The 12,115-nt window shown below is 34.6% G+C and overlaps 1 protein-coding gene across 3 annotated transcripts in view; it reads left to right on the plus strand.

Annotated features, from left to right (window-relative positions):
- The window catches only part of VPS13B (vacuolar protein sorting 13 homolog B), a 433,545-nt gene that overhangs the window by 248,938 nt on the left and 172,492 nt on the right, over positions 1-12,115 (plus strand). For all 3 annotated transcript variants that reach the window (XM_054270120.1, XM_054270137.1, XM_054270129.1), the window contains exons 28-30: positions 707-848; positions 2,622-3,030; positions 8,492-8,603. In XM_054270120.1, coding sequence (XP_054126095.1) covers positions 707-848; positions 2,622-3,030; positions 8,492-8,603 — 663 coding nt within the window. The remainder of the gene's footprint in view (positions 1-706; positions 849-2,621; positions 3,031-8,491; positions 8,604-12,115) is intronic.

Below are 12,115 nucleotides of genomic sequence, written 5' to 3' on the forward strand. Positions count from 1 at the left end.
CTCATATTTTCCAATCTATTTGGACTACCTTTCCTATGTGCAAATCTCTGTGGACTAAAACTTAAGGAGAGAATAGATAAGGTGAACTTTCTGTCTTCCAGGCCAGGGGGAGATTGGCAGTCAGGACATTTTGAAGGAATTTTTCTACAATGCAGAGAAAAACTTTTGGTGAGATTTCTGTAGTAAACTAAGGTGCTTACCTGAATAAGTCTTCTTAAGCAAATTACTTCGCTTTATTCTCCTATGTATTAAAAAGAATGGTTACAAGAACTGTACAAGGCACATTTTAATACTTAGAAGCTAACTTTTTTAAATAATGCCAATTTTGTAACATATGAATACAGATTTGCATTCGCAGTGTCTTCGTTCTTGTAATCTTTCTCCTCATTCTGTTAAAGCTGTCTGCTGAAAATCCAGGGTACGTCTCTACACACCAGATTTTACTATACTTTTATTCTCATGTGTCTTGACCTCTTGCTGTAGGTTGTCCTTTCATATAAAATTTTACAGTTACTTTTTTTACTCTCTTTTTTTTTGGTTGTTTGATCTGATTGAATTTCAGCTTTCTAGGGAAAGATATGGCATAGGTATCTTGCAATTATATCGAAATACGGAAGTTAAATGTAAACAATTTTTTTTTGCTTACAGCAACTTTTTTGTTTCTTTTTTTTCTTCCTATCTTCCATGCCTCGATCATTACCTCCAGCCTTGGGGAAGATTCTTGGTCTCTGGGGCAATATGGAGGTGTGTTCCTTTCCTGTACTGACAAGCTGAACAGACGTACCTTGTTGGTTCGACCTATCAGCAAGCAGGATCCTTTCAGTAACTGCTCTGGCTTCTTTCCTTCTGTAAGAATATTTTTAAAATTTTTGAATACAGAACTTTCACTAATAAATGCCAAAAAAGAAAGAGAAAAAAACTATTAAATTAATTTCTTGTAATCTAATTTTTTTTTTGCACTGAGCATATTTCTCGGTGATATTGATTATGTAACTTGTGTTATTTCTACCTCATCCTTTAGTAATAGTTGTCATTTTTTAGTAGATAGGGGAATGAAGGTTGATGGTTCACAACCTTGTACATAACAACAGACCACTGAAATCAGTGAGATTCATTTAAATTAGAAGTGAGCGCACACAGTATGTTGAAGGCCAAATATGTAAAAGCCAGTACTAAATGTTGCATTTTTTAGTGTAATTCTGATATCTACTTAGGGATTTAAGTACTTGGTATTACTGCACTATACCTTTATGCAGCCTTATAAAATTGCTTCTCTAATTACATAATGCAACAATAGTAATTCCATAATTGAGTCTTCCTTTTAAATGCTTGGAAGATTACTAGCTGATTCAGAATATCTCAATGTGAGATATTTAAGTAATTTTCTTCTTGCCTCTTTATCCTTGAAGAACTTCATGTGTTATGACATTGACCTCTTTATCTGTGGGTCTATGAAATTACTTGATGTTAGTGAAAGTTCTGGATGGTCTGATTTATTCTCATCATGAAAATCAATTGGAAATACTTTCTCTTATTCTGTTTGTTTCAATTCTTATAGTAAATAAATTTACCAGTTTGTTTTAATTAATTTAATTTTAAAATCTTCCAGTTTTCCACCATTTAAACTATGTATCCTGTGTATTTAAGAAAGAGATGTTCTTCTGCTAACAATGTTTAAATTTTATTAAATTGATTTCTGTCAAATTTAACATGCTGAAAGAAGCAGCTACTTTCAAAACATAGTTGCTTTTTTCTGTGCTTGAAAGAAGCAGCTATTTGCAAAACATAGTTGCTTTTTTTGTCCTTACATGATTAAACTGATATTTAAATAATCTTAAAGAATTCTGTCAACATGTTTATTACATTGTTAAAGTATTTTTTTTACATTTTTCCATTTATAAAAATAAATAAAATCTTTCAAAGGTAACATATAAGCTCTCCTATTCATCTTGGGGGAGCTAAGGATTTCATTGTCAGCTTTAACCAGACAAATCTGTCTTAAGTAAAGGAATCTGGTATTTTTAAAGAACGACACAATGTCTAATGAAATTATGTACTTTGGTATGTGGCACAGCTTTTTTCATTAAATACTCTGAAGTGATGAGGCAAAACCAGTTCAGTACTTTTTAGGTGACTATGGGTGGTTTATACACCCACGTGGAACTGGGGTGAAGCTGTCTTAGTACCCGAATGATATTTTACCAGCTATGGTGTCTGCACGTACAGAAGGAACAATGCAAAGGGAGTGAGATCTACAAATGTTTTAAATGAAGGAGGAATCAAAATATGTAACTGTGTTAAAAAATATCAGAAAGATTTGGCAAATTTAGTTTCTTGAATAAATGAGGGGTTTTTTCCTGATTAGATGTGAGTTTCGTGAAACATACGTAATTAGAAAAGAACAATATGTTCAGAAATCTGTGGTTTTAGATGACCCAATGCAGAGAAGTGTGGAAAAACTGAAATGAAAGGTGTTTTGTTTTTTTTTTTTTACTGTTAGATTACTGTAGAAAGCTACTAAAAATACAGAATCCTAAATAACCAGAAATATGGTAATTTATGAATGTTGCATGTAGATTTTTGCAGCAGTTTATTTATTTATCTATTTTTCCTTGAAACAGACAACTGCAAAACTTTTAGATGGTTCACACCAGCAACATGGATTTCTTTCTCTCACTTACACCAAAGCTGTGACAAAAAATGTCCGGCACAAACTGATATCAAGAAATGAACGAAGAACATTCCATAAGCTGTCAGAAGGTCACACTGATGGTTCTCCTCATTTTCTCCATGAGATCCTTCTCTCTGCTCAGGCCTTTGATGTGGTCCTCTGTTTTCCTTTGCTAAATGCAATTGCAAGCATTTTTCAAGCCAGGTTGCCAAGGAGTCAGAAGGAGAAAAGGAAGTCACCAGGTCAACCAATGCGGACTCACGCTCTGACTTCCCGCAACCTGCCTCTGATTTATATCAACACAGGTGTAATGAGAGTCTTCTTCCCCAAAAATGAGGAAGATCATCATATTGCAGAAGGTGCAGTATTTTATTTTTGAGATTTTTTGCTGTTCAGTATTGTAGACAAATACTCTTAGTTAAATCACTGACCGTTGCTTCAGTTTTAAAGGTCGGAGTTAGGAAACATCTAACATTCATGCTACTTCTTCTGCACATTTGCTCTAAATTTCCTTTTTGCTCTTTATTTGATCCTTGTTTTGGTACCTATAGAGTTTGCTTTTAAAATGTGATTAGAAAGAATGGTCAAAAATTGTGGACAGAGAGTTTAACCCAGTTCCGCGGTGGTGATTCCGTGTCAGCTTACGCAACACTGTGCAGTGTTCCATAGACGCCTGTCCAAGCAGTGGAGTGTAAGCAGGGAGCCTTAGCTCTTGTGGACATTGACAACTGGAAAACCATGTGGTAGTAAAGCAAGTAGATAGTTTAGTTTGGAAAATATTATTAAAATGTACCTTATGGATGATGCCCAACAGATTATGCAGTTTAGCATTTTAGTTGAAGCTATTCCAGTTCTCTTGTGCAAGAGGCTTTCAGGTATTTACAGAGTTTGGGTAGGGTAAGATGTTCATAAATAGCTATTTGATTGATGGATAATACTTGTTCTGTAAGATATTGTTTTCCCTTTGTATATAAAAATATATTTCCATCCCTGTTACAGTCTTTATATATAAGCAGAGATGCTGATGTTAAAATTAGACCATGTAACAGCTAATAGGAGTACATTCACTTCTCACAATTCTTCTAGAGATTAAAAAAAAGTTGTTTTACTAATATCAAGATGTATTTACACAAGTTCAGTAGGTATAGAGCATTTTTTTACCATTATATACAACACACAATATAATCCTAAGAGTATAGTCTTTGGATTTTTCTCATAACCTAATTGCAAGAAATGCACGCAGTGAGAATTTGCACAGATCCGTTTTTTGCCAGCATCCTCTACAATTTTCCAACTGGGATTGCTGAAAACACAGGAAGATAAAATTAGACTAGCTGTCTTGGCAAGAAAGAATTATGATTCTAGTTGGAAGGGAGTTCTAGGGCATGCTGTCAAGGAAATCTTATGTAAAAGTATGGTTTTTGTAGCTCTGTAACTGTATACTTCATTAAAAAGAAATTATAAAAAAAACCTTTGTCTTTTTGCTGTTTCTTGCTTAAGAATGCCTGCAAGAAACAGAATTGCCATGGTTAATGGCAACGTAAGAAGAAAAACTATGCTTTTAAAGCAAAATACTGATGATTATCCTAGTTAATAAGAAAGCCAGGTACACTCTTCCATTGGAAAGCTCTGAAGTAGCATCACTACAAAAATTGGTACTGTTCTTTCATTTCTTCTTTCACCCCAGATTTTCCCAGAGTCTCATTTGTTTATGAACATGAAATAAACTACTTCTCTCTTCTCCTGCTTATTGTCTGCACGAACAATAGAAATTAGAAACAATAAGGAGCAAGAGTTGAATAAGGCCCACATCTCTGTTGTGTTAGGGCAGAAGAGTGTTATATGTTCTGGAGATATGGCTCCATAAGATCCTCATTCATCATTTATTGACTATGAGAGATTTTCCGTCCAATAAGACTTGTGTGTTTCCATTTGTCATCCCTGCAGTAAAAGCAGAAAAATTATTTCAGGTTTTCTTCTAGTCAGTTGTCTGCTGTTCATACCCTGTGCATACGGATAGCTACAAAAACTGTCCTTCTCCCAAACTCCACAAGTAATTGTGGCTTTACATGTATAGTTAAAAAAAAAAAAGCAAATCTGTTGTTTACTTGCAACTTCCACAATGAACTGTGGTGGACAAACACTGAAATAATCAAAATCATGTTTCTTCTTCTGAGAAATTTGCATTCATGCATGCATGACTACACCCACACAATTTTATAGTATTTTAGTTTCACAGTTTTTGCAGCAGCACCAGTTAACATTTCTTTTTGTGGTAGATTTGAGGGCAGCATTCTGTCCTTGGCAATAAGCAATGCTGCTTTCTCTGAGTTTGATTTGTTAACACATCAGGTAGTGTTTCAAGCTCTGGCCAACAGCCCACACTTACTCAGCCATGAAGTAAAGGTAACTAAATATATGAAAGCAATATATGACAAGTAGGAACAAGAATTACTGCATAGCAGAAGACTATAAGTAAAAATTGTAAATTGCAAAAAACTGATAAGAAGTTGTAAAGACAGAAAAAATCCACATCTGGCTGATTTGAGGACAATAGCAACTCTTTCTTGTACATACTAGGAGCAAAATATCAGGAATCACTATAAAGGACATGATGAATTTGTTGATAGTGAAAAAGAAAAGGCAGCACACTGAATAAATGTATGTCCTGCATTTGTAGAAGTGATATATTCTTGTCACATGAGCATGACTCTCTACTTTGAAGTCTGTCATAACATATGGTCTGTAACATCCTCCTCACTTACTATTAAAGTTTTAAGTCAGTCAGGCTGCGTAAGTTGTGCTCAGAGATCTTGGTCTTCTGAGGCTAATTTTTAACACACCTTGGAAAAACAGATTTTAGACAGCTGAAGGTTTGTCTAGTAAAATGAAAAGTGTAATGTTCAAATAAAATTAAGACAGTTTTATTGTTCATCCTCAGAGAACATAAAGGAAAAAATATTACATGATTCAGTTAATAAAAAATTACATATTTTTTACATGATAATAAATATGGTTTCATGGGAAATTAGATGTTCAAAAAAGATCTGATTTCCATTCTTCATTGTGGTTTCAATTCTTAGGTGATAGAACTTTTGCAAAGATTTGATATGCTTTGACTTTTCAAGGGAGTTTGACATTTTGTCTCATGGTATTTAATTTAAATACATCCCCATACTCTCTCTTTGGAAATGTTAAATGAATTTAAATGGCTAACCAGGAATCTAAAAATAAACCACAAAAACTCATCAATTGTGAATAATAAATGAAATTGGTGTTTAAATGTCTGAAAGTAAATATAAAACCATTGCTGCTATCATCAGCAAATGTTGGAAAGCATTTCCTGAGGCCAAGCATCTGGGTTACTTTGCTTGCATACTGCTTGTAGAAAGTACAGTAAATCTTCTAAAGCTAAAGTTATAAATCAAGGAAGATTTACACAGACTGGGTCTTCAGGACTGGAGAGACTATCCTGGGAAACAGTGGCTGAAACAGCTTGTGGGTCACAGTGGACTGAGGGAAAAGAAATGAGGGAGGTAGCTGTACTTCTGCATATGGCAGATGCTGGAATATCATGTCCAATTTGCCTTCTGTTGTAAAACTGGGTATTGATAAAAGTAGAGAGGGTGCTGAAAAGTATCAAAAATGTTATGTGCTAGACAAAGAGGCTTAAAAGGAAGGATTAAAAGAGCATAATATATTTAGCTCAGCAAAAAGATGACTGAAATGAGTGAATAAAACCAAATGAGATTGTGAACAACATCTTCACGCTTGAGTCTGTAAGATTTTCCTAGATTGTACTTATATTGTAATTATAAAGTAATGAATGTGCAGTATTATATTGTAAATGTACTTAAATTGTAAGTATGTTTTTAAAATGTAGCAGAGATGTTTTTCCCCTCAAATTTTTAAATATCTGCAATGGCTGTGATTGTTTACTACATTACTCCCATATTTTGATAAGTGTGGTTAATGAATGGAGATATGAATTCATATGATCTTTTAGAAACCAGCTGATAATATTAATGTCTGTGATTCTTTCTGATTTAAGATTGGCCTATTTATTGACCTACAGTAAACTGTACAGGAAAGATCCATGCCCAGCCTTGAAAAAATCTCCTAAAATACTTACACAACAGAGACTGTTATGGGTAGCCCTGTACTGTTTTTGCTTCGCTAAGTGTAAGAGAAAGATTAAAATTCTTAGCCTAAGATATATTTTAAGAATAATTTCCCAAGAATAAGGCATCTGCCACGTAATTGAGTTGCAGTTATAATCAGATATTTATTTAATACCATCACTCTATTTTCTTATATGAGTATTAGAAAGCAAATACCCAACACCTAAGTGTACAGTGGCAGTATTCTAGTACTTAGTACAGTGCCTTACTACTTTTTGAAAATAGGAGTTCAGATTTAGTCAAAAAATCTGAGTTTTTCATCAGCTTAACTCTTGTGTCTTATTTCTAGCAACCAAACCATATGTGGTTAGTTTTGATTTGCTTTGGGGGTGTCTAAAGGATTTGTCTTTATTTTGTAAGTACATCAGGTTCTTTTAAATAGATGGCTTGTGTGCTAACACACTTGTGTATCAGAGCTTGTGTTCCCACTTTGCCATGTATTTACTGGGGTATCCCCTTCAATAGTTTGAAATTATCATAGAATTTTTGTGATTTCTTAGATCTGTTCAGAAAATATACATGTCTTTATACGTGTTTAGCTGTAAAGCATGGTGTCTCTTTCACCAAGACATTACTGGGTCTGAAAAAAACATTTTTTTAAGATTACAGATTTTGCTGGTTCTTACCACACCAAACATTTCACACTTCAGTAAAATATTTAAACTACCTTCTACTGCAATCTTGTTTTCAAAACTCATATATGAGAGTCTTGCAGAACTTCCTTGCATGTGGGAGCAGGTGTTATGTCGTTCCATCCTTGTTACGTCTCACACAGGTTTTGCAGTGAACCTTCAGATGATGAACTCTTTGAACTTGCTTCACACCTGCCCAAGAGTTTCCTAGTTAATATGGAGTCTTCTGAGCACAGCCTTATCCAAGTGCTTTGTTTGTGTCTGCTGGCAGAGTTAGCTTTCTACAAAAAATATGGTGCTGTTTTATTTCTGGGCAGAACTTTGGTTTTTGTCTAATATGACCACTGCTTTTAAAACTGAGAAACTTTACATGTGGCTGAAATTTGAAAATTATGGAGATAAGTGGAAAGCAGAGATTTTTTTTCTTCTTGGATTAATTTTGTTCCTGATGTGAAATTTACTGTCCAGCATTACATCTTGTTCTATGTATATGTGTCAGATTTCAGATTCTCTTGTTTCAGTCCTTGTGTTTGAACTTTCCATGTGCGTTGCAGCCGATTCCAAATGCTACCAGTATGGTTATACTGTGGTATCCTGTAATGTTTTACATCTAAAGATATAGGCCCATAATAAAAAGGGTGCACAATTCAGAGAGGTTTACATGCTGATATTTCAGCAAATAGTTATTGGAGAAACAAACAGATCACAAAGAATATGTCATAAAATGTCTGAAGTCATTTTGAAATAACCCCCCCAAAAGTGTCAGAGAGAATGAGAAGTCACAGACCAGGACTCAGTGGTGTGATAAAACTCTGAGGAAATTAAATTACAATAGTTTTGTCTTTATGTATCACAGCAGGGCTATTGATTTTATGTTGCTCCTGTGCAAAATCGAATCCTTAGCAAATATTCTTATGAACATTTTTTAAATAAATAGTTTTCCAGTGTTCCTGCTATGTGCATTTGACTTTTAATCAAACACATATTTTCTCTTTTCCTAACTACAGCTAATCCATCAATTAAAGAAGACACTTTGGTTCTCAAGATTGGATCTGTCTCTATGGCTCCTCAGGCTGACAACCCTCTTAGTAGAGCTGTGCTCAGAAAAGACATTTATCAGTAAGTGTCAGAGGAGGGGGTTGGCTTTTCATATATGATCTCAGTAAAATTCATTCTGGGAGAAGTTAATTGATCAATAAAACTGGTATGTGCAGCCTGTAAAAATACTTTTCACATACAATCTTTTGATATTCAAAACCAGGTTTTTCTGATTTTCTTCACTTGTGGGCTTTCAAATCCATTTAGACAAATCAAGTTCTGCTGTGAAGTGCTGATGAATAACAGAATTTAAATGTCAAATCACTATGAAGTTTAAACTCACAGATGAGAACATTTTAAGAGGTTTTCTTTTATTCAGCTACTACTAAGTTCACCTTAGAGAAAAGGAAATTTTTTGTGACTTCCAAAGTGTTCAGTAGCCATATAGTGAGAAGGAGATAGATCTTAATAATATAAAGGGTAAACATATATTCAAACTGTAGGATTCTTGATGTCATGTAGATCAAAGCTTAAAGGAATGCAAACTTCTAAGGAGCTCTTTCCGAGTAAACACATTTTCTGTGAAAATGTCATGCTCTGGATTGTGTCACTAAGTATGTGCAAACCACAGTAATCATATATAGGCAGCAAAACTGGTGAACATATGTAATCAACATGATAAAAATAATACATGATCCTTAGTAGAGTTGGCACTGTTGCCAGACATGAAAGTAGGGTTGCAAATAATACCAAGTGAGAAAAGTCACAGAAATACAGATGAACAAGTGTCTTATACTTCCCGTTGGTCTGTTTTTCAGATGTGGCAATATTTTTAACTGCTTCATAGTGCTCTTCAATAGAAATTACAAACATCAAAATCTTTTCCCAGCAGTAAAACATTTACTGCCTAGAAAATGACAGCAAGTTTTACTTTTGTCAAGACTAGGATTTTTAGGAGACCATGAAATATCTCCAGTTTCACTTCTGATCACTTAGAAGTTGTAAGAGAGTCTTTTTCTTCATATTTCCATGTGGAAGCATTTAAATTAATGGGTTTGCTTGTATGTTTGGTTATAGCAGTTTATCCTTTCTTTCTCTTTTTTTTCCCCCTTTTGTTTTTAAATGAGCATTTTATCTTTTGTATCATGGAAAAAGTCTTGCAGGCGGGCATTAGCAGTGGGTTTGGGTGGCAGAGCCTGATCCAGCTCTCCATGTGCTCATAGATGAAAGAGATCTTCCAGACATTTGTACAGGCTCCTACCCTTTCTGTCTGAGGAGACTCCCATCTGATATCTGCTTTAAGAGTCAGAGACCCAAATGTAGACTCCACTCCTCTCATAGCAACAAAAACTTTATCAAAAAATGCCTGATCATAAAGTGGAATTTGCAATTACCAGCTTCTGTAAGGTCATTTCAGTCACTGTGAGGAACTGTGTGATGTTCCTTGTATGCACATTACAAACCAGTGAGTAAGCAACTCCTATACAGTTAAAATCACCGAAGATGTGCTAGTTAACTGTGCTGTGCTGTGCTAGATTTTTGAGTCTCTATCTTTGCCTATGTGGCTTTACCTGAAATGTTGACGTTCAGTGCTTTTCAAAGGTTCTGATGTATTATTATGCATTATGGTCCTTTGGGTTTTATATACATAAATGTTCCAGACACGATTTGTGCAGTGTATATTTGGTTTTCATAGTTTTAATGTAGATACAATATGCTCCACTCCTCCTTTAGGAATTATGACACCAAATGAGTAAGATAGAAATAAGCACTGGGCCAGAGACATCCCTCATATGACTGCTACTGGCATTTTGTGACCAGTCTCCCAGCATTGTGCTTCCTATGTCTTTTTCTGAGTTTTCTGACATTTTAAGTGATTTCCTCAGCTTCAGTGACCACTCCCCAATTTCTCATCATCTATGAAATGATTTGTTCTTCTCTTTCCTTCTTTAATCATCCAATTATACTAGCTTTACTGTTTCTAAGATGTATCAGAGCAGAGCATCAAGTTACTTTGCAGTGTTTTATAGGACAATATTGAACTTTATAGTGGGGAGTCTTTTGATTTTGGGAAGAAGGTGACTATCTTAATCTGTTTAAGCAAGTTCCAAGATTTTCAAAGAATAAAAATTAATACTTTTGAAATTAAAAATATAAAGATCCATTTTCTAATTACAAAATCTTTGATTTAGAGCAAAGTGTACTTACAGAAGCGTTGTTCAAGATGTCTCTTCATTGTCTTACATGACAGTCACTGCTGTGAGACAGCTAGAGTTCTAAGTGAAGTTAATTTCACCGTTTTCCAGGGTTCTTTAAATAAAATTAGGCAAAGGGTTCTGTACTGTGGGCAGGACATACAGTCTGTATACAAGGAAAAAAAACCAGAGGGATATTATTAACACATAATGTTGGGTCTAAATATGAGAGTTCTTCTTACAAAGTATTTGCCCTTTTTAACATGCTCATGGTGCTGGAAAAAAACCTGGAGCTAATACAGAATGCTTAAAAATTGAGTGGTAAGATGAGCAAACCCACACAATGTGTGGTTCATGTGCTTGGTGACAGATTTCTTAGCAAATATTAACAGAGGTACAAGTAGTACAATATCTAGTGTAAGACACTCTAAAAATATAAATTACAGAAGCCTGTTGGTTAATGAAGAATTAGCATCTGCAGTATTCTAATAATGCCAACATGTCATCTTTAGTCTTTTTCCAACCTCTCTTCTCTAATTTGATGCTGCTGCTTTTAATAGAATAAAAGAAAATAAATTGTTGTCTGAACCACTGTCTTTGCAGTGTTTCTGGAGTGGGGATACAAACTTAATTTGTGGTGTCACTTTGCTTTAAACAGTCTTCTGTTTAGGCCTGAACTACAGCCACATGCAATTAGTGTCACTTTTGTAGTGCTTCATGAGAAAGAAGAATTTTTGCTTCTCATTTAGAAATTGTTCTTTTATGAAAGGGTGAGAAACATTTTCATGGCTAGAGGCTGAATAGCATTTCCAAATATCTTTTGAATTTGTCCCATTTATTTATACATGAAAAGCTGAATGTGCTCACGTATCATTAGTGGAATACCAGTGCGTGAAGATAAGTCTGGTAGGGCTGCAGGTCATACTAAATAAACCAGACCACTTTTGGCCTGTAGGCTGAAGTGACTCCACCTAGTATGTCTTAGGAAAAAGAGCTTACATGCTAACTTGGAGAGAGAACTAAACTGAAAAGGGCATGTTGGAAAAACAATGTGCCTCAATCATTTGGGCACGAATATAGTTTCAGGTGATTATTGGAAGTTGGAAAAAAATGTATTGACATTGTAACTTCAATTTTCCTATGCTGTATAAAAATTAGTCGTAGAGTATTTTCACCAGTAGAAAATGGACCACTTTAGTTCTGCTATTAATATATAGTAAAGAAGGTTAAATGCACCATAACAGCAAATTGAGGACTCTGAAAGCAGTATGGTGACACATTTCTCTATGGTGACAGTAAGAGACAATGTCTTTTTTTATTTTTTTCCCTGCTAAATTGTAGGAGTTGATTTTTTGATTGTAATGGTTTTTCATGATTCTCTGATTCTTAAACTTCGGC

The sequence above is a fragment of the Melozone crissalis genome, unplaced genomic scaffold (genome assembly GCF_028551555.1).
Source record: "Melozone crissalis strain CALT ecotype California unplaced genomic scaffold, PUWL_Pcris_2 ptg000002l_1, whole genome shotgun sequence".
Taxonomy (NCBI): Eukaryota; Metazoa; Chordata; class Aves; order Passeriformes; family Passerellidae; genus Melozone; species Melozone crissalis.